Source organism: Brassica rapa, chromosome A02, assembly GCF_000309985.2.
Source record: "Brassica rapa cultivar Chiifu-401-42 chromosome A02, CAAS_Brap_v3.01, whole genome shotgun sequence".
Classification (NCBI taxonomy): Eukaryota; Viridiplantae; Streptophyta; class Magnoliopsida; order Brassicales; family Brassicaceae; genus Brassica; species Brassica rapa.
In genome coordinates this window covers 30,408,908-30,429,377 of record NC_024796.2, presented here as the reverse complement: position 1 = coordinate 30,429,377, position 20,470 = coordinate 30,408,908, and the positions used below count along the sequence as shown (strand labels likewise).

At 37.7% G+C, this 20,470-nt stretch overlaps 5 protein-coding genes across 11 annotated transcripts; 4 read left to right on the top strand and 1 right to left on the bottom strand.

Annotated features, from left to right (window-relative positions):
- The first annotated feature begins 1,156 nt into the window (after window positions 1–1,156).
- LOC117132024 (FBD-associated F-box protein At5g38590-like) lies at window positions 1,157–2,186 on the top strand. Its single transcript, XM_033285336.1, has 3 exons — window positions 1,157–1,558; window positions 1,769–1,906; window positions 2,130–2,186. Exons 1-3 carry the CDS (start codon window positions 1,157–1,159, stop codon window positions 2,184–2,186), a joined length of 597 nt encoding a protein of 198 aa, XP_033141227.1.
- A 3,970-nt stretch (window positions 2,187–6,156) lies between these two features.
- LOC103855113 (heat stress transcription factor A-4a-like) lies at window positions 6,157–13,298 on the top strand. Of its 3 annotated transcripts, none has more exons than XM_033285771.1 (3): window positions 6,157–6,546; window positions 6,729–6,988; window positions 12,876–13,298. In XM_033285771.1, exons 1-3 carry the CDS (start codon window positions 6,522–6,524, stop codon window positions 13,101–13,103), a joined length of 513 nt encoding a protein of 170 aa, XP_033141662.1. In that variant the 5' UTR covers window positions 6,157–6,521; the 3' UTR covers window positions 13,104–13,298. The 3 variants fall into 3 exon arrangements, with proteins under 3 accessions (XP_033141662.1, XP_033141661.1, XP_033141660.1); XM_033285770.1 differs by lacking the exon at window positions 12,876–13,298 and adding an exon at window positions 7,057–7,451 and having other exon boundaries at window positions 6,432–6,600; XM_033285769.1 differs by having other exon boundaries at window positions 6,522–6,600.
- On the bottom strand, window positions 9,669–10,334 carry LOC103855043 (gibberellin-regulated protein 1-like). Its single transcript, XM_009132003.2, has 3 exons — window positions 10,183–10,334; window positions 10,034–10,076; window positions 9,669–9,945 (listed from the first exon to the last, which is right to left on the bottom strand). Exons 1-3 carry the CDS (start codon window positions 10,255–10,257, stop codon window positions 9,764–9,766), a joined length of 300 nt encoding a protein of 99 aa, XP_009130251.1. The 5' UTR covers window positions 10,258–10,334; the 3' UTR covers window positions 9,669–9,763.
- Window positions 13,299–14,305: 1,007 nt separating the features above from the next.
- Window positions 14,306–16,912, top strand: LOC103855040 (4-coumarate--CoA ligase-like 9). Its single transcript, XM_009132002.2, has 6 exons — window positions 14,306–15,470; window positions 15,754–15,943; window positions 16,015–16,160; window positions 16,238–16,305; window positions 16,390–16,492; window positions 16,586–16,912. The coding sequence occupies exons 1-6, from the start codon at window positions 14,424–14,426 to the stop codon at window positions 16,709–16,711; spliced, it is 1,680 nt and encodes a 559-aa protein (XP_009130250.2). The 5' UTR covers window positions 14,306–14,423; the 3' UTR covers window positions 16,712–16,912.
- A 68-nt stretch (window positions 16,913–16,980) lies between these two features.
- On the top strand, window positions 16,981–19,665 carry LOC103855039 (cyclin-dependent kinase G1). Of its 5 annotated transcripts, XM_033285763.1 has the most exons (5): window positions 16,982–17,661; window positions 17,770–17,864; window positions 17,964–19,028; window positions 19,107–19,195; window positions 19,290–19,500. In XM_033285763.1, exons 1-5 carry the CDS (start codon window positions 17,388–17,390, stop codon window positions 19,498–19,500), a joined length of 1,734 nt encoding a protein of 577 aa, XP_033141654.1. In that variant the 5' UTR covers window positions 16,982–17,387. The 5 variants fall into 5 exon arrangements, with proteins under 5 accessions (XP_018512282.1, XP_033141654.1, XP_033141652.1 ...); XM_018656766.2 differs by having other exon boundaries at window positions 16,981–17,864; XM_033285761.1 differs by having other exon boundaries at window positions 17,770–19,028.
- The last annotated feature ends 805 nt before the right edge of the window (window positions 19,666–20,470 follow it).

Here is a 20,470-nt window from a genome sequence, read left to right as displayed (position 1 = left end):
AATGGTCATCTTTTTGCTGCAAGTGACAAATGGGAGAAATAAACTAATTTGATAGCAAATGCTCTTTTCAGAGTGTAATTTTGAAAATTTATTTTCTCTGTTGTTATTTATGTTTGAATTTCTCAAGTTATTTCAGCTTTAGTTTTCCAAGTAATTGTATTTGAGTTCTTGATTTGTCTTTCCCTTGTAGATAAGAATTATATTTAATAGTTCCATTTTATAAACAGTGAATGCGATATTGCAACAGACGAGATATGAAACGATTTGGATTGGTTAGCCAAAAGAAGATAGAAATTAATTGGATTGAAAATGAGATACATATCAATGTAGGTCCTATACAAGTTTTGTTAAATAATCAAGGTACACAAGTCTTTGTTTGTCCGAAATTAATCTATTTAAATGTGCTAAGTGACAACTGTAAATGTGATTTTTCAATTTCATCTTTTGAAAGCAACAAAAAGATTATAGTAAACTATTATAATAATAGGGTATTATATAAAGAGTAGTAGCTTAAGCATAAGAACAGAGAACAAAGCAAATATAAAACTTTTTCTTCTTTGGGACAGACCAATAATAAATCGAGTCTTGAACCGGTTTCCTAAAAACCGGTGAATTCTAAACCGGACTCATCAGCCACCAATCTAACTTTTTCTAGGGTTTTGGACGGCAACAGTATCTTGAGGGTTTTTAGAGAGATATGAACAGAATCAATGGGTTATCAGATGACTTGCTGGTCAAGATACTATCGTTTCTTCCAACAAAAGTTGCAATCTCCACCAGCATCTTGTCCAAACGATGGAAATGTGTTTGGATGTGGTTACCAAGACTCGAGTACATTAGCATTTGTTTTGAACGCGAGAGTTTCAAGTGTATGTCTGATTATGATAGTCCACTTCGGCGTTTTCTTGACAGAAGCATGCCACTACATAAAGCTTCGGTCATCGAAAGCTTCCGTCTCGATTTAGCTTTTGCAGGTTGTAAACCTGAAGATATCAAACTGTGGATTTTTATTGCTGTTTCTCGCTTCTTACGTGAGCTTGACGTTTATTATCATCATCATCCGGACAAGAACAACATATTACCAAGTAGCTAGTACGCCTCCAAATCTCTAGTGATTTTGAAACTTAAGGGCAACATTCTCTTGGATGTTCCTCGTATGGTTGGTCTCCCCTCTCTGAAAACTTTGCAAATTCAAAGTGTGAAGCTCTTAGATGGAGAATCTTTCCGAAAGATTCTATCTATCTGTCCTGTTCTTGAAAATCTGTTGGTGAAACTCTATGGTGGTTACGTCAATATGGGAATGATCAATGTTGGCATCCCTTCTTTGCTGAGGTTATCACTCCAAATACCTTATGATGGTCTTCTAGATGGTTTAGTGATAGATACCCCTTCTTTGAAGTATTTGAAGCTTGAGGATTATGATAAAGAGTATCTTCCATCATGTCTTATTGAGGATCTGCCTCAGCTGGAGAAGGCATATCTAGATGTTAACTATCGTGATGTCGAGAGACTTATAGCATCAATCACATCTGTCAAGCGGCTTACGTTAGCTTTGGAGGTAAATTTATCAGTTAATTTTCTGTTAATTATAGATTTATCTGTTAACTGATAATGAATGAATGAAAACTTCGCATAGGTAGTTGGAAAATTATTAAACTAATATATAAATGGTTAAAATCAATCCACTTATCCCATTGGTTTTAAGGTGGAACTCATGATAACTCCGAATTTAACATTGATATTTTCTACATTTTTCATTCGCATGCAGGCTATATATCGTGGCAAGTTTGTTTTCAACCAGCTCGAACATTTGAGGCTATGCGTAGGCACTAATTGTGCGTCTAGTCTCCTTGTCCGGTTACTTGAAGATTCTCCTAACTTACGAGAACTAGATCTCTTTGAAATGGTAAGTAAGCTTCTTGGAGTTTTTACAAGACTCATACTACCTGGTCGCGTTTGTTCCCATTTATCCTAAGGAAATCTGATCTCGTCATCGCTCGAAAATCATGTCTGCCTGCAAAAAAAGAAAACGATCAATGGAAAATATGGAATCAGTGAAAGAAGAAGTCATTGTTGCACACAAAAACAATTTCACACTTAATCTGACTCACATCCCTAAACTCATGTAGCATTTGAAGTGTTTTCTGCCTAAGAATCTGAAATTGGTTATATGCCCTCACCTGTAGAGAGAATAAAATGTGAAAATCAAAAAAAGAAAAGAATAGATTGCAGATTCAAGCTCAAGAAATAAGATTAAAAATGAAAACACTAAGTTTCTCAACTAATGAGTAAGCCACATAATGAATAAAAAATTGCTAAATAATTCCATCAAACAAAGGTTTTAGTTTATATTTTTACCTTTATTTTCTGCCATCAGCTATAAAATGAAGAGAAAAAATGTACGTCATTTCTTGATTAATAAGAGATAAGGTGTGTTCAATCAGTCATATTTGAGAAATAGATGAGATTAAGAATTAAAATCCCTCAGTTCCTTAACTAGTTAGTAAGCCACATAATCAATCAACAAACACTACGAATAATCAAATCTCAAAAGATAGACCAACAAAAGGAAAAGCTATTGCAGATTCGTTCTAAAGAGAGCAAGCTAGAAAAAAAAATCACACTCTAATTGAAAAATGCTTAAGTTGAGTTATTTTAACAACTCATGAACAATTCTATAAATAAAAGAGATTTAAACTTTTAACAAGAAAGAATCAAGAAGAAGAAACAGAGGAACCAAAGAATAAATACCATCATTAAAATTAGCTAGGACTTGATTAAAAAGTACTAGTATGTTACTACTTTTCGTATATATTTTCAAAGGACACAACATTGTTTTTTTTTTTTTTTTTTTTTTTGATAAATATGTTAATTATCATTAAAATGAAACAGAGTTGTATATTTACAAAGGTTTGAACGGTAAAGCCAATTGATGCAAAAAAAAGATAAAAAACAACAAAAGGCTTAAATGATGAGATAGAAAATCAACATCACACTAGGTTGCATGCATGAGCCATACTTGCATTAGGCCATTGAACTTGCTGCGGTTCTTCCTTGCGAGAATTACGTTCCGGAGAAGTCTGTCAATGTCTTTGCAGAGGCGAGGGGGAGTGGAGGTGAGACCTTTGTGGAGACGGTTGTTGCGCTCGATCCAAATACTGTATATGGTGGCCTGAGCAGCAAGTCGTCGGAGGATAAGAGGACTCGTTGTGTCTCCAGCATCGAGCCAGGCAATGAGAGCTGTCCAGGTGTGGAAGTAGAACGGCCTGTAGCCGAGGCGTATGGTGATCTCCTTCCATATCTGTTCGCTGAAAGAGCATCTTAGGAAAAGGTGGTCTCTGCTTTCGTCATAGTGTCCGCATAGCAGGCACGTTTTGACAATGCTTGTATCCCAAGCAGCCAGGCGACAACGGGTTGGTAGTCGATCATGGTTAGCAACCCACATGTTGAAAGCATGCTTAGGTATATGCCCACTGAACCAGACAACAGACTCCCAATCCACTCTAGTTCCACGAGATCTAACTACTTCCCAAGTTTTACTCGTGGAGAAGGAGTCAAGGTATTTGTCATTCACATACCATTTGAAGACGTCATGACGGTCTGTTGACGATGGCAGAGTGATAGAACAGAGTAGGGTTTGCAGTTGCTCTGCTTTAGGAGATCTTGCAGGTCTTAGGGACCAGCCAGTAGATGTGTAACACTCCTTTACTCTGGCAGAGAGAGGGACGCCTATGTGGGCAGGTCCATCACTTCCAAAGAAATCAATCAGTGGTCCTAAAGGTAGCCAATAGTCAAACCAAAAGAACGCCAACGCACCATCTCCTATTTCACATCTTAGGAATTGTTCAGCCATTGGTCTAAGCTTCAATAAAGAAGACCAGATCCAAGAACATTGTTTCTTCTCATCCATACTCCAAAGGCTGGCCCCTTTCAGCCGGTGCTTCTTGGTCCATTTCGCCCAAAGAGACTCAGATTCAGAGTGCAACAACCATACAAGCTTTAATGACAAGGTCTTATTCCAAGTATGCAGGTCTCGGAGTCCTAAGCCACCCTCAGAGCGAGGTAGGCAAACAGTTTGCCAAGATAGCTTTGCAGCTGCTCTGTTGGTGATGTTTCCATTCCAAAGAAACCTTGAGCAAATAGACTCAATAGCTTTGATACAGCCTTTTGGTAGGATGAAAGAGGAGAACCAAAAATTTAAAGTACCGAAGGTGACAGTGGAGAGTAACAGCTTACGTCCTGCATATGAGAGAGCTCTTGAGGACCATGATGAGCAGCGTCGTTTTAGCTGATCCAGTAGAGGTCTATAGTCGCATATGCGCAACTTGCGATGCATTAGCGGAAGCCCCAGGTAGCGAACAGGAAGTGAGCCAAGAGAAAAGCCTAGGCTTGTCATGTCTGTAACTTCCGTCTGGCTCATTCCAGCCACAAATAGCTCAGTCTTATCACGATTCATTGTCAGGCCAGACCAGGTAGAGAAACTGTCTAGAGTCCGAGTGATTTGCTGGAGAGACCCATACTGTCCGTCGAAGAACACCATGATATCATCAGCAAAAGCGAGATGAGTGACTGAAGGATCAGACGCTTGAGGGTGGTATCCGATGGTACCTTCATCGAAATTCCTATTAAGCATTTGAGCAAAGACTTCCATGGCAAGGACAAATAGATAAGGCGAGAGAGGATCCCCTTGCCTTAACCCTCGAGCGCCTTTGAAATAACCACCAAGCTCACCATTTACCGCGACCGAGAACCTCGTGGTAGTGATACATTGTGCGATGAGGCTGACAAAGGATTCAGGGAAACCCAAGACACGAAGGATGAGTAGGATGAAGCTCCAATTTAATGAATCAAAAGCTTTCTTTAGGTCGACTTTGAGCAAGGATCGCTTGGTGATGTTCTTCCAGTTATACCCATTCACCAACTCCGTAGCCATAAGAACATTCTCGACTAGTAGCCTTCCTGGGATAAACGCTGACTGAGTGTTGGAGATCACCGCAGGGAGCACTTTCTTCAGTCTGTTTGCAAGCAGTTTTGAGATGACTTTGTAAGTGGTATTGCAGCAAGAGATGGGCCGGAAGTCGGAGATCAAAACTGCATTCTGCTTCTTCGGGATGAGGGTAATAATAGTAGAGTTCCATTGCTGCAAGAGCCTTCCTGAGACAAAGAATTCCTGAACCGCCTTGATCATATCGTCTCCAACAGTCTTCCAGTGCGCGGTGAAAAACTCTGCAGGGTAGCCATCTGGTCCTGGCGCTTTGTTCTTTGGAAGGGAGAAGAAAGTGCCCTGAATATCCAATGCAGTGACGGGCGCTTGGAGGGAAGTCACAATATTCTCTGAGCAGCAAAACTGAAGAAGACTAGAGAGGTCAGCTGTAGTGGATGGAGTTAAAGAAGGGGTTCCTCCAAGCAACGTCTCATAATAGGCAACAACATGGCTCATGATATCCTCTCTGGTACTTAAAACATTTGCTTGATCATCGTTGAGGAATATAATTTGGTTTTGAGATGTCCTTGTTCTTAGTTGCCGATGGTAGAAGGTGGTATTGGAGTCTCCTTTATCAATCCAAGTAACACGAGATTTCTGGAAGAAGAAAGACTCCTCAGCCTTAGCAAGAACAGACCATTTTTCAAAAGCTAACCTCTCATCAATACCCGCCTGAGGAGTCGGGGAAGAGAGTAGAATCCTCTGACATTCAGTAAGAGTCGCAAAAGCTTCCACTACTCTCTTCTCTATCCCTGAGTAATTTTCCTTGCTAAACGATCTAATGATACTCTTCAATTCCTTTAGCTTCCTGGAGACCTTGAACATCATTGTTCCCTCAAAATTCAGAGAGTTCCAGCACTCGGAGATAATGATTCCAAACTCTGGATTATCATTTAGCATAGTAAAGAACTTAAAAGGGAGCTTCTTTTTTGGAACAGTGGTATCAAGATAGACGCAACACGGGCTGTGATCAGATATTCCAGGGTCTCCAAAGACACCAAGTGAATTTGGAAACTGACGGAGCCACTCATCATTGACGAGGATTCTATCAAGTTTCTTAGATATCACCGAAGCTCCTTGGTTGTTTGACAACTTGCCATCTAGAAATCAAGCTTATTCAGAAATAGGAACAAGAAAGTGGAAAACATAAACACGCACGAGAGGGGAGTATCAATCTCTGACTCAATTCAAAATCATTAATACTAGAGAACTTGAACCTGAAAAGTAAACCGAAATGCTCAAAAACGTAAGGATAGGATTGAGAAAAATACCTGAACCGGCCAGACAACACTAAACAAGAGGGTGATCATCCCCAACACTAAAACCGAACCGGACCGGACCGAGTAAAATTTGCACTGAACCGAGCAAATTAAGATTTAAAAATTCTCTAGTGGTTAACCTTAAACCGAGGAACAAAAGTTGATTTGATCCGGCCCATGGCATCGTAGCCCAACAGTAAAATCCCAAGATAAATGAACCTTCACATGTGGTGGGTGATAGACTGATAGGTTAACGCAAGAAGATCATCATCAACGTCATGGACTCCTCATCATCATCACAAGGTGAACGCAAGAAGATCATCATCAACGTCATGGACTCCTCATCATCATCACAAGGTGAGATCTCAGATCTTTACGATGTGTACACTGCTTCAAACGTTTCTCTCTTTCTGTTATTTCGACTTTTAGTTTTGGATGAATATCATATAATTTATTTGTGCGATTTTGAATTTTTTTTTTCCTAGGGCTTCCAGTGGCTGGGAGGGTTAAAGAGTACTACCGTTATCCAGCCATGGAAGCTTTTCACAAAGGATGTGTCCGCCGTTATTTTGCGGACGTGTTGTATGAGATGGTGGATGATCCTTCGACGGATTCTATCGTGTCGTGGAGCCAAGACGGTAAGAGTTTCATCTTTTGGGATCAGGACAAGTTTTGCAGCGATGTTCTTCCCAAGTTTGGGCTTAGCACGTCTCCAACGTTCTTTGTTCGCCTTACAGACATCTATGTAAGTAACTTACTTTTGTTGAGTCCTTCTGTTTGGATCTTTATTTCCCTTTGTTCCTTGTGTTGTAGTGTTTTCGTAAGGTTGAGGAGTCTGAGCACTGCGAATACGCACACGATTACTTTGTGAGAGGAAAACCTGAGCTTACGGTGGAGATTGAGAGGCAGTTCAAGGAAAGGTGTGCTCCAATTAAGCTTGCCATCAAGCCACATGAACCGGCTTACAAGGAGAGTAGGGAGAGAATTAGGGCTTTCATGCTGGCCAAGAAAGCCGCTAGGAGTCTATCTCTTAAGGAATAGACCAACCAACCATCTCTCTCTATGTCTATTATCTTATTATTAATAAAATACTCTAGAATGGGGAGATTCGGCCTCCCTATCCTTAATCTTTCCCTTAAGATCATTCTGTTGGTGTTTGCGCTTTAACCTTGTTTCCGTTTGCTCTTATCTTATTGTTTCCATACAAACATTGGTTATTCCCTCTTAATTGAGTTCAGACAACTCAGACGTTTAAAAATAAAAAAAAGCTTTGTAGGTAAAACACGTGTACAGATTATAAAATATAAATAATGAAACTCTTTTGATCTTTTAAGGAAACATACACAGAGAGTTTTTAATGGCCAGACAGTTAGAAACCAGTAAACAAGAGTCTGAACCTGCATGGTTGTCTCCCTGACAGTCCCATCGTCTCTAGCATTTCTCCAGTGGCAGTGCCTGTTTGGTCAAAACCTCCAGCTCTCGCCCTGAAGTGTAACATTGGTGCTACGTGGTCTGCAACATCACCGGTCAGTGGGGCAGGTTGGATCATTAGAGATTCTGTAGGTAAAGTGCTATCTCATAGCAGAAGAGCTTTTAGTGGAGTGGTCTCGAGTACACAGGCAGACCTTGTGGCACTATCTTGGGCTTCTGCTGCGGTAATTGAACTTAAACTGAAGAATATAATGTTTGAATTCTCTTCCGTTAAAGCTGCAGATGCTCTTAATAACCCGCTGGAGCATCCCTCTTCTTATCACCTATGTCATGAAGTAGTCAATAACGTTTACTCACTGGCTAAGAGCGGTTTGTTTCTAGTTTCTGATAACTGTAACGTTGCAGCCTCTGCAATAGCGGACAGTGTTACAAAGGACCAACGTCTGCAATCATATGTTGCTTTTGGTGGGCCTCATTGCCATTGGCTGTCTGCTGTTCTGTTGCAGGAGGCAACTTAAGGCTACTCTGTTGCTGATTAATATTAGCAGGATAAGGCTCGGTTCTGAGTTTTGGAAGCCTGCTCTATGTTTCTTATCTCTCCCAACGGTTTGGGTTTTTCTTTTGGGGCCTACTGGCTTCCACTTTGTTTTTGGCTTTATTTCACTTATTATCACATCCTTTTGGATGCAACACTTCTGATTTTTTCAATGACAAAAAAAAAACTAACGAGGGTTATTCACTAATCTTCTAAAAGTTAAAGAAATATCCATAAAACATAGACTTATATCTTTTGATGATATTTTTTTCTTTTTTTTACAACTATGTTTATCTATATTATTATTTGAATAGTGAATTTGGTTAATTCATTAGTTTAATAAATATTATTATTAAAAAAATTATTTTATTATATATATATATATTTTTTTATCATGATATTTAAAATAATTAATAAATATTAACCTATTCTACCGATATAATATAGAGAAATTTCCTAGGATGGCCATTTTTAATTTATTTTCACAAAAATAGAACTCAAAGAGGAAAATGACCAAAAATAGTTTTATTAAAGGGTAAAAATACATCTACATCCTATGGTTAACTAATCTAGACTTAGTTCTAGAGTTAAGGGGTGAGGTTTTGACGATAGAGTTTCAAATTTAAAAAAAAATAAAAAATTAAAATTTTTAAAATAAAAAGTGCAATTTTGGTTTTTTTTCCTTGAGTGCTACTTTTGTGACAAAAACTTTAAAATGACTATTTGAGAGAATTGCCCTATAATATATACGATTATTTATAAAATAAATATTTTAAAAATATAATTATCATGATATTTAGAAAATTTAATTAAGGATATTAACAGTTGGTATTAACAATATCTATCGATAATATCATAATTACGTTTATCTTATATTTTATTTTTGATTTAAGCACTAATATTATAGCCAGTTTCTTTGATTCTTAGAAATATTGATCCAAATACAAATTATTATAAAATGTATATATAAGTATACAAATATATTTTAATTAATTGACTTCTTCGGTTTATTCGGTTGGATTGGTTAATATACTAAACCATATTCATATATTGCGGTTTATTTATAATAACATCCATTCGGTTTATTCGGTACTACCAAATCCTAGCTTTTTTTTTTATTTTGGTTTGGTTTGGTTTTAAATGGTCTGGCTTTACCGGATTGAATACCCTAGGCTATTGATATTTTCTTGATGTTTTATGGGTTGTGATTATTTATATTCCTTTTATTGCCGTTGGTTTTTTTTAATTCCAAATGCAATAAGTGTTTAATTTAAATCCAATTTTTTTTAAATTTGATTATTAATATAGAATATTTTTTATCCAATCTACATTCCATAAATAAAATTGTGAAACAACATAACATAATTTAATACATTGATTATCAATATCAATTTTTTATAACTTATAATATTAGTTTTAAATTGGTATCTAATTAAATAGTTTTTAAATAAAATAAACATTAGAGTTAAAATTGTTTTATATATATATATATATTAGAACCACACATAATATGATGTAATGCCGACAATTACTGACAAACAAAACGAAATAGTCTTAAGGGCACTTGTGGCGACCACCGTGGGTGGTGAGGCCGGCGTAGCACTTGCACTTGTCGTAGTTTCCGTGCGTGCCTGGTGGCACACAGTTGCACGTGGTGCAGCAAGTCCCGCACGCTCTGTGGCAAAGGTTCGGTCTACTTGAGAGCCTGCACCGTGCTATACACGCAGTTCCACAATCTACAAAAATAACTGTTAGTCTTAATATAAAAGTTACATGTATACTATGTATGTCAGTATGTATGAACATATAAGCTAATATAATTACCAATCATAGGGCCGTAAGGCCCATTCTTTCTGTTTGAGACTTCCTGAGTGAATATACGGAAAAAGGATAAATATAAAAAGTATGTTTGGTCAAATAAATAGATATATATATGTTGTGTTACTTGTGTATTTTCTATGAGAAATATGTACCACGTCTGCCTCGACGAGTTGGAGAACAAGAAGAGATATGAGAAGAGAAGCAATAAAAGCTTTTGAAATTGCCATAACTCTCTAAGGAGATGATTATAATATGATCAGAGATAACTCAAGGAAGATAACATGTGTTTTGAGTTGTGTCTAATGAGAACTTGGAGGCCTTCAATTTATAGAACGAGAATCCATTAGAATAAAAAGGAATGAAGTTAGAAGAATATAATATGAAGAAAAATTGAATAAATTTCATTCCATTTATTCATAATCAAAATTGTAATGAAATAATCTTCTTTGAATTTTGTTGACTTTTATGTGGAATTGATTGAATGAGTATTACATATTATTTCATTTCAAAATATCATTTAAGTATATCTATTTATCAAGATATTTAAGGTTTTTAATTAAATATATAAATTAATAGATATTAACATATTGTACTGATAATATCATAATTAAGTTAATCTTATATTTAGTTTATGATTTTAATGGTTAATATTATAGTCATGTGTACTTATTCTTAATTATAATCATGATATTTGGGATTATTAATTAAAAATTATATTCTAAAAATAGATATTAACAAATTCTAATGATTTTTATTATCATAATTAGGTTTACTTTATGATTTTAATTGCTAATATTATAGTAAGTTTTTCTGGTTCTCATTAAAAATACTGAAATAAATACAGATTATTACAATATTAAATGTAAAGCATCATTGAAATATATGTCGTAGACTATAAATTGTATTAAATAACCATATTTCTACAGTAAATTAATTTGTATTTATACATGAAAAACTAAAATTATTTTAATCCATAAAATCATGAATATTCAGAATAATACATTTAAAACAAAATAGTAAATAATATATAAACGAAAAATTAAAATTAACTAAAAATATTTAAAAGAATATGGAAGCATGAAAAACTAGGATAAAATAATAAATAACATAAAAATAAATTGACAAGTAATAAACATAATATAAGTATAATCTAGAAAATACAAAGGCAAATTTTTTCAATTTACTTTTATTTTATTTTTTCTCACGGTTTTAAAAATAAATTGTTGATAATATATGATGTTTATTCGCTTTTGTTATTTGTTGATGTTTTATGAGTTTAACTGTTTATAATGATTTCAATGTCACTAAAGTTTTTTTCGATTCACCAGTACAACAAGTGTTTAATTAAAAATCAAATTATAAAAAGATTTGAATCCAAAATTTACATCGTAAAAATAAAATGTTAAATAAAAAACTTAATTTAATATATTTATAACCAATAATATTAAATTTATAATTTGTATAAAATAAATATTAAAATGAAAATTTGTTAGATATATATATTAGTCCGCATAAGGTACGAGACATCAACTAGTTTATTAATATAAAACAATAGTACATAAAATTACAAACAAAGAATACATAATTACATAGATAAAATGACATGACAACACCACAAAGAAAGTAATATCTGAAGATTTTTTTTTGAAGAGTATTAGCTTGTTCTCTGAGCCTTAACCAGAATATCAAAATTCTGTTCGTTTTTTTTATACATATGCTAACTCTCGGTCTCATGTGAATATCATATTTGGCTAACATCCAAAGATGATACTCCAAATCTTACATCGCAAAATAATTCCTAATTAAACACCAATTCACTTTGTTTTATAATATTGACCAGCTGATAATTTGGATCCATAAAGAATCCAATATACTTATTTTTGTAGTAAGAAATATAAATTGAAATTGCCAATTTTCAACGATTGTACAAACATTGCCAAAGGAAATGCATCTCTATTTCCGAATCATTATCTCCTCCATAGCAGTTTCCATGGTTCATTCAGTGATGCATGCAGATTTGCTCATAATCGTATACTACACACATTGTATCCAACTATTAGCATAAACATGTTTTTCTTTCAGTGTTGCAAGTCTTTTTTGGCATTAAACTTTCCACATCAAATTCACTAACCAAATAGAACAAGTCGCCTTCAATCTTTCAGATGGATTCCTCCATTAATAGAATGAAGATGAAGACCCTATTGAGATAGCGTCTCACAAGTGTTGGAATAGAATTTGCCAAAACTTCCATAGGACTCCATTGTGTCTGGCCATCAATCATGGACGAATTGATAAACTATGCAGAGTGAATAATAATCTAATTTCTATAGAAATTGCTTTGTGTGATTTGAATTTTTTTTTATAAGGTTTCCGATGGCTGGGAAGATTAACCTAAGGGAATTATCATCATCATCATCACCACCGAAAGGTGAGATCTTAGATCTTTACGATTTATACTATAGAATTGGTTGGTTTGTGTGATTTTTGATTTTTTTTAATTTTTTTCTTCTAGCTGGGAGGGTTAAAAGAGTACTACCGTTATCCGGCCTTGGAAGCTTTTAACAAAGGACGTGTCCGACGTTATTTTGCGGACGTGTTGTATGAGATGGTGAATGATCCTTCAACGGATTCGATCGTGGAGCCAAGACGGTAAGAGTTTCATCTTCTGGGATCAGGACAAGTTTTGCAATGATGTTCTTCCCAAGTATGGGCTTAGCACGTCTCCAACGTTCATTGGTCGCCTTCACAAGATCTATATAAGTAAATTCGTATTCTGAATATGTATTTTGGACTCCTTATTTTGTTTGAAAGAAATTTAAATGTTTTGGATCTTTTATTTTTGTAGCGTTTCCGTAAAGTTGAGGAGTCTGAGCACTGCGAATACGCGCACGATTACTTTGTGAGAGGCAAACCTGAGCTTACGGTGGAGATTGAGAGGCAGTTCAAGGAAAGGTGTGCTTCGGTTAAGCTTGACATCAAACCACCAGAACCGGGTTACAAGGAGAAAAGGGAGAGGATGAGGGCTCTCATGCTGGCCCAGAAAGCGGCCAGGAGACTCTCTCTTAAGGAATAGACCAAACACCAATCTCTTATGTCTTTATCTTATTATTAATAAAAAATACTCTGATGCTTGCTTGTTTGTGTCTTCCTGTTTTAAACATCTATCTTTATGTTTTTTCGTGTTTTTCTTTTCTAGAATGTGCAGATTCCGCCTCCCAATCTTGTGATCATTACTCTGTTGATTATAATCTGATATTTTGTTTATCTTTAGTTTCTGCAAACGCTTTTCTTCGTTCACTAATCTGGTGACATTTAGCTCTTGCCTTGCACCGAAAGATCTTCATCTTTGGTAGCTATTGACTACTTTGTTACACTTAGCAGCGATGTTTTTATTACTTCCCATAGCATAAAGTATTTGATCATTCATGGAAACAGGCCTTATGTAGGGGACACAGAAAGTTTATAATGCATAAGAGAGAGATGCTTCCTCTAATGGATGATTCTTCGGTTTCGGAATCTGAACTCATTCGTGTGACTCGGAAAAGCTTCAGGGTAAGTCTTAAGGCCATCCTGAGTCACGGAGAGTGCGGAGAGATCGTGACCTGGTGGCTTATCCCGTCCCTGAGTGTATGTGCCGTCATGGGAAACACATGTCTATATGTTTCTTCTAGCTCATGTTTGTTGCTCCTCAAGGGAAATATTTGAAACAAAACTCAGGACTTAAGGGTTCTTGTAGCTCAGGTTCCTTGCTCCTGAAGGCAACACCTGCCAGAGACATGTCCAGCTGCAACCAGACACGTGTACTGTGAAAAATGAACATTCATTCGTCACCGTTTGTAAAGATAATAAGAGAGTTAGTTAGACCTTACTAGTCATGACAAAGATGATATTGTTCTTCTATAACCAATTTTAAAGCGACAAGTGTAACCTGGTTTCATGGCGTAAAGATTGTTTTTGTGTTTCTTTTTAGTTTCTTTTAGACAAACAGAAAATACAACTAGAAACTTAAAATCGTTATTTCACATAAATTTTTATTTTATAATAAAAGATTGTTATTCTATTTAAACTTTTAAAAAAAACTTATATATATTTTTATATAAGTAAGTTAGTTTTTTTTACTAGGTAGTAAATGTGTAAAATGGCAGTAAGAGACGTGTAAACTGACTAAACTCATTTCCAGACAGACATAAAGATTGTTGTACGTTTCTTTGTCTTTCTTCTAGAAAAAAAACAATAACACACCTAAAAAACTTTGATTGGTTTAAATCGTTACCACGTAATATATTAAATTTAATCAACGTGATCATAATTGAAAAAAACATCGCTTCTGTCAAAACACTATCCGCCAAACAAAAAAGACCATCCCATCATCATCTCTAACCGCCGCCAAACAATGGAGAAGTCGATGAAGAGCAACCACAGCCGTACGATCGACCTTCTCTCCGGCTACGATCAACGGACAGGAATCTACCACAGCCTTCGCTCCTCTCTCCCCTTACCTCCCATCGACCAACCTCTCTCCACATCCGAGTACGTCCTCTCCCTCCTCCGCACCTCCTCGCCGCCCGCCACCGCCGGAAAAGACCTCGAGTCCCTTACTTACCTCGTCGACGCGAGCTCCGGCGAGAGTCTCACTTACGGAGAGCTTCTCCGCAAGGTTCGCTCCCTCGCTGCGACTCTCCGGGAGCGGTTTACCTCCGGAGACGTCGCGTTCATCCTCTCTCCAGCTTCGCTGCACGTCCCGGTGGTTTATTTAGCTTTAATGTCGATCGGAGTTGTGATCTCTCCGGCGAATCCGATCGGATCTGAGCTGGAGGTGAGTCACCAAGTCGAAGTCAGCAAACCGGTGATCGCCTTCGCCACGTCGGAGACCGTTAATAAACTCCGTTTATCTTCTTTCCCTCTCGGAGTCGTTTTAATTGACTCTCCCGAGTTTCTCTCTTGGTTAACTAAACCGGAATTGGATAATCCGGTTCCGGTTCGGGTTAAACAAACCGACACTGCAGCGATTCTCTTCTCGTCCGGGACCACGGGGAAAGTCAAAGGCGTTCTCCTCACACACCGCAACGTAATCGCGTCAACGGCTGTCTCTCACCAGCGAACGGTCAACGATCCCGTTGACTACGACCGCGTTGGACTCTTCCCTCTTCCGTTATTCCACGTGTTCGGCTTCGCGATGATGATCAGAGCCATCTCGCTTGGAGAGAAGCTTGTGCTTCTTGGGAGGTTTGAGCTCGAGGCGATGATGAAGGCCGTGGAGAAGTATAAGGTCACTGGTATGCCTGTGTCTCCGCCGTTGATCGTGGCGTTGGTGAAGTCGGAGCTGACGAGGAAGTACGATCTCAGTTCGTTGCGTTCGTTAGGATGCGGTGGTGCTCCGCTTGGGAGAGATATCGCCGAGAGGTTTAAGCGGAAGTTCCCAGGCGTTGACATTGTTCAGGTGATGATGATGATAAGACGATAAAGGTTTTTTTACATATAAGAATCTTGAAACTGGGTCCAGTTCATGATTCTTGGAATCTAGTTTCTCTATAGTGATGGTTTGCTTTTTAAAAAAAAAAACGGATAAATGATAAATTCAAAAAAGATGCTCGGAGATACTCAGTTTAAAAGTGAGTGAACAGAATTGCATATTCAAGAATTATGTAGGCGGTGGTTAGGCGCTTTATAGAGGAACCGACTTTTTGAACGCGTGTACCAATTTTTAGAACAATGTTTGACAGGGCTATGGCTTGACGGAGAGTACTGGGCCAGCAGCGGCGACGTCTGGGCCGGAAGAGATGGTTAGATACGGGTCGGTTGGTCGTATCTCTGAGAATATGGAAGCGAAAATCGTCGATCCGTCCACCGGAGAAGCTTTACCACCGGGGAAGAACGGCGAGCTTTGGCTCCGAGGACCAGTCATCATGAAAGGTAGGTAATGGGAATAGTTGAGAGCTTTCACATTCTCTTTGAATGTGCTGAGCTTGTTGTGTACTGATCAGGTTATGTGGAGAATGAGAAAGCAACTGCTGAGACATTAGATCAAGAAGGGTGGTTAAAGACTGGTGATCTTTGTTACATTGATCCTGAAGGGTTTTTATATATTGTTGATCGGTTAAAAGAACTTATCAAATACAAGGCTTATCAGGTAAATAGTATTAATGAAATTTCTCAAGAAGATTTATTTTGGAGTTTTTATATCAATCACTAAGCGTATCATTAAAGGTCCCACCGGTAGAATTGGAGCAGATTCTTCAGTCGAATCCGGACGTGGTTGATGCTGCAGTTGTTCCGTGAGTATACTAACCAAACCTATGTACACTCACAGTTTATGCAACTTGTGTGTTTCTGACACGGACATTAATCAAATTCTCAAGGTTTCCGGACGAGGATGCAGGCGAGATTCCAATGGCTTTCATAGTGAGAAAACCAGGAAGCAATCTCAACGAAGCACAAGTCATTGACTTTGTAGCTAAACAAGTAATGTTGTTTTAGTTCTCTGTGTGGTCTTGGTGGAAAACATAACAATTTAGTTTAGTCTTAAAGATTTGATGTTATGTTTTGCTTATGTAGGTTGCTCCGTATAAGAAAGTAAGAAGAGTTGCTTTCATAAACGCGATTCCCAAAAACCCTGCTGGCAAGATTCTGCGTCGGGAGCTAACTAAAATCGCCGTAAATGGCAACGCCTCTAAGCTTTGAGAGAACCGGCCGGCTTATATATGATTCCATCGGTTCTCAGTGAAATATGGAAGAAATTCTCCATTTACCGCTTCAATTTTATCCCATACATATCTGTAATCTCTTGCATTTTATTTCTTGGTCTGTTGAATAAGCAAGTAGAACAATGGAAAATGGTACACCATCACACACAGGATCAATAAAAAAATGGAAATTATTGGATGCCGCCGACCATATCATCGGGGGGTATAAACAAACAAAAGGAAAGTTAATAGAAACGCGACGATTGAATTGAAAACGCGTCGAAGAATTATTTAGAGAGAGAGAGAGAGAGAGAGAGAGAGAGGACTTCACGAGGTAGCTCGTAGATCGCGTCGGCTCGTAGATCGATCGTCCTCCGTTCTCTTATCCTCCGTCCGGTAAGACCTTCCGGAACTTGTGTGTATCGGAGGAGATCAAAGGGAAAACAAAACTTATCGCCTTCCTGGAAAATTGAATTTCTAGGGTTTCGTTTTTTTCTTTGATTCTTTGATTTCGTTCGAGTCTTTTCTGAATTGGTTGATTGATCGATCGAATCTGCTTATCGTGATTTGATTTGATTCTCTAGGATTCTTTCTCCCTAGGGTTCCGTTGATTCTCTCTGTTATCTCTTTGATTTTTCTTGTGTACAATCAATTATCTTATTGAGAAGAATACGATGGCGGCAGGGGGAGGTGTTGATGTCTCTAGAAGTTCTCTTTCCGTCAAAAAAGACTACGACTTTTACAGGAACGGTGATGGTGAGAGGCGTCATCACGCCAAACGTCCTAACGAGCAAGATCTCAGGAGGAGTGATGTTCGTAGAAGCCGATCACGGTTCCCTTCTGAGAAAGGGGAGCCACGGGATAAGGAGGAGGAGGAGGTGCAGAGACCCCCTGAGAAAAGGAGGAAGTTTTCACCTATCTTGTGGGACGTTGAAGATAAAGTGGCTAAAGCTCCCCCTAGGGAGAAGACAAGGACTACAAATAAGCAGGGTGTTGATGTAACTCTTACTAGGAAGACTTCTCCGAAGGAGCAGGTCAACGTTGTGATCTCACCAGAAGCTCCGTCTACGGAGAAGACAAGGACTACAAATCTGATACGTAAGCAGGGTGTTGATGTAACTCTTACTAGGAAGACTTCTCCGAAGGAGCAGGTTGTGATGTCACCAGAAGCTGTTGAAGCTCAGGGGCCTGGGGTACTTAATCATGAGGTTGATTTAACTTTTGCTAGGAAGACTTCTCCGGAGGATCAGGTCAATGTTGTGATGTCACAAGAACCGGTTGATGAATTAGAGGAGGGTCAGTTGGAGGAAGAACAGGAGGTGAAGCAGGAGGCATCACCTGTTAAGAAATCTAGATGGGAGACGGGTTTAACTTCACACAAAGAGGAGTTAATATCTCATGCTGATGATGTTGTTCCCAAGACCAGTAGATGGAACAGGAGCAGTTTGAGTCCGGAGTGTGGTGAGTTAGTTGTGTCTGAAGAACGGCATTGCAATTCGTCCGGATCTGGCAGTGGACGTCAGAGCGTAGAGAAGCTTAGCGGTAATGAATATTCTGATAATGAGTATTTTAGTTCTGATCATGATGAGTTGGAAGCTGAAGAACCAGCTTCTCCAGCTCAGGGAGTGATGAACATGCTACTCGGTAGCAGGTCTGTGAATGGGTTTCAGAAGCTAAACAAGATTAACGAAGGTACATACGGTATTGTTTATAGAGCGCGGGATGAGAAAACAAAGGAGATTGTGGCACTCAAAAAGATCAAGATGAAGGAAGACAAGTACGAAGAAGAGTACGGATTCCCTTTGACGTCTCTGAGGGAAATCAACATACTTTTGTCATGCAACCACCCTTCAATAGTGAACGTGAAGGAAGTTGTGGTTGGAGGGAAGAACGACAGCGATGTTTACATGGTCATGGAACACTTGGAGCACGACTTGAAGTGCTTGATGGAAAGGAAGAAACAGCCTTTCAGCACCAGCGAGGTCAAGTGCTTGATGCTGCAGCTACTGGAGGGTGTGCACTACCTTCACACGAACTGGATCATCCACAGGGATCTGAAGCCTTCTAATCTCCTGATGAACAACAGTGGGGAGTTGAAGATTTGTGATTTCGGTATGGCGCGCCAGTACGGTAGCCCTATCAAGCCTTACACCCAGATGGTTATCACTCAGTGGTACAGACCACCAGAGCTTCTTCTAGGAGCGAAGCAGTACTCTACGGCTGTTGATATGTGGTCGATTGGTTGCATTATGGCGGAACTCTTGTCTCAAAAGCCTTTGTTCCCGGGCAAGACTGAACTTGACCAACTTCAAAAGGTAATACTTATTCTTAAGTTTCCGTATCTTTGTTTTTTTCCTGTGATCAAGTATCTAATCCTTTGTGTTTTTGTATAGATCTTTGCGGTCCTTGGAACACCGAACGAGTCAATCTGGCCTGGATTCTCATCATTGCCCAATGCTAAAGCCAAGTTTCCAACACAATCGTAAGCATCAGTTTCTGTCCTTATCATGTCGTTTCTGTTGTTACTATCAGTTGGTTGTGGATCGTAATGTTATTGTTCTTTTTGTGTTGTACAGGTATAATTTGTTGCGTAAGAAGTTTCCAGCAATATCATTTGTAGGTGGTCAGATTCTCTCAGAACGTGGATTTGATTTGCTGAATGGTTTACTGACGTTGGATCCTGAGAAGCGTCTAACAGTGGAGGAAGCTCTCAACCATAGTTGGTTTCATGAAGTGCCTCTCCCAAAAGCCCAAGATTTCATGCCCACATTTCCTCCAAGGCGCTAGATTTAGATTGTTTTCTTTTCATCAAAAGTTTGACGGAACGTTTATTAGAAAGTGGAAAAAAATGTACAATTTGTTGAGTATCACTTTTGGTGTCTCAAATCAAACGTGTATCGATGACATTGACGAGAAATGTGAAACGGGTCCAGGTTTCAAAAAACCAAGCCCGTTATTTATTTTATGAACTTACATATAATGCAACTTCACAAGCTATTGCAACTTTTTTACTTTATAATAATCATTAAATCATAGACTTAGGGAAAAAAAATTATTACTTGATGTTACAAATTGTTTCACTCCCACATTTTTATCCTCTGTACTTAATGTGGTATTTAATAGGTTTTGCCTGTAAAAATAAACTTTATGTTTGTCTTCCAAGTAAGAAACATCAGTTTAGGTTCTTTTGATATACAAACAAAACATATTTATAATTGGGATAGAATAGATCAAATTCAAAGAGTAAACTTGTATTTAGATTAAAACTAATTCCACTAAAATCATAATTTGAGATTAAATTGTGGTATCTAAAATGTGTTTGCATATATACATGTAGTATTATCATTGGTAAATTGTGTATATTATACATACAAACCTAAACATAAATGATAAATCATTCAATTTAGGTTTTGTCTCCTTCCAGGTTTAACTATCAACATCCTTATCCACTATATTTGTAATGAGAATCAATCTCAATTATTTTATCAATTAACAACAACCATACATAATTGAATGACAATCATAATTCATAAAAACCTCAATTTCTTAGGTATTATTTTTATTCCATTAAAAACATGATTTATTGGTTTGATTATATGCATTATGTAATTACAGAGATTTTTCCATCTCCATCTTATGCATATGTACCATCCGGATGAATTTACGCCCTCATTCCTCCTATCCGCTAGACGTTAGCTGAGAAATTAGAGAGTGTCTCGAGTGATATACTTGAACGCATGGAAATGATAAGAGCGTT

Excerpts from the sequence above, each read along its gene's own strand:
- LOC117132024 (XM_033285336.1), top strand. The coding sequence starts at position 1,157 with ATGGTTGGTCTCCCCTCTCTGAAAACTTTGCAAATTCAAAGTGTGAAG. Across the intron at positions 1,559-1,768 it reads GGCTTACGTTAGCTTTGGAG|GCTATATATCGTGGCAAGTT; the intron begins GTAAATTTATCA and ends ATTCGCATGCAG. Across the intron at positions 1,907-2,129 it reads AACTAGATCTCTTTGAAATG|CATTTGAAGTGTTTTCTGCC; the intron begins GTAAGTAAGCTT and ends AAACTCATGTAG.
- LOC103855113 (XM_033285769.1), top strand. The coding sequence starts at position 6,522 with ATGGACTCCTCATCATCATCACAAGGTGAACGCAAGAAGATCATCATC. Across the intron at positions 6,601-6,728 it reads CTCCTCATCATCATCACAAG|GGCTTCCAGTGGCTGGGAGG; the intron begins GTGAGATCTCAG and ends TTTTTTTCCTAG. Across the intron at positions 6,989-12,875 it reads TTCGCCTTACAGACATCTAT|CGTTTCCGTAAAGTTGAGGA; the intron begins GTAAGTAACTTA and ends TTATTTTTGTAG.
- LOC103855043 (XM_009132003.2), bottom strand. The coding sequence starts at position 10,257 with ATGGCAATTTCAAAAGCTTTTATTGCTTCTCTTCTCATATCTCTTCTT. Across the intron at positions 10,077-10,182 it reads AACTCGTCGAGGCAGACGTG|GAAGTCTCAAACAGAAAGAA; the intron begins GTACATATTTCT and ends ATATTCACTCAG. Across the intron at positions 9,946-10,033 it reads GCCTTACGGCCCTATGATTG|ATTGTGGAACTGCGTGTATA; the intron begins GTAATTATATTA and ends TTATTTTTGTAG.
- LOC103855040 (XM_009132002.2), top strand. The coding sequence starts at position 14,424 with ATGGAGAAGTCGATGAAGAGCAACCACAGCCGTACGATCGACCTTCTC. Across the intron at positions 15,944-16,014 it reads AGGACCAGTCATCATGAAAG|GTTATGTGGAGAATGAGAAA; the intron begins GTAGGTAATGGG and ends TGTACTGATCAG. Across the intron at positions 16,493-16,585 it reads TTGACTTTGTAGCTAAACAA|GTTGCTCCGTATAAGAAAGT; the intron begins GTAATGTTGTTT and ends TTGCTTATGTAG.
- LOC103855039 (XM_033285760.1), top strand. The coding sequence starts at position 17,388 with ATGGCGGCAGGGGGAGGTGTTGATGTCTCTAGAAGTTCTCTTTCCGTC. Across the intron at positions 19,029-19,106 it reads AACTTGACCAACTTCAAAAG|ATCTTTGCGGTCCTTGGAAC; the intron begins GTAATACTTATT and ends GTTTTTGTATAG. Across the intron at positions 19,196-19,289 it reads GCCAAGTTTCCAACACAATC|GTATAATTTGTTGCGTAAGA; the intron begins GTAAGCATCAGT and ends TGTGTTGTACAG.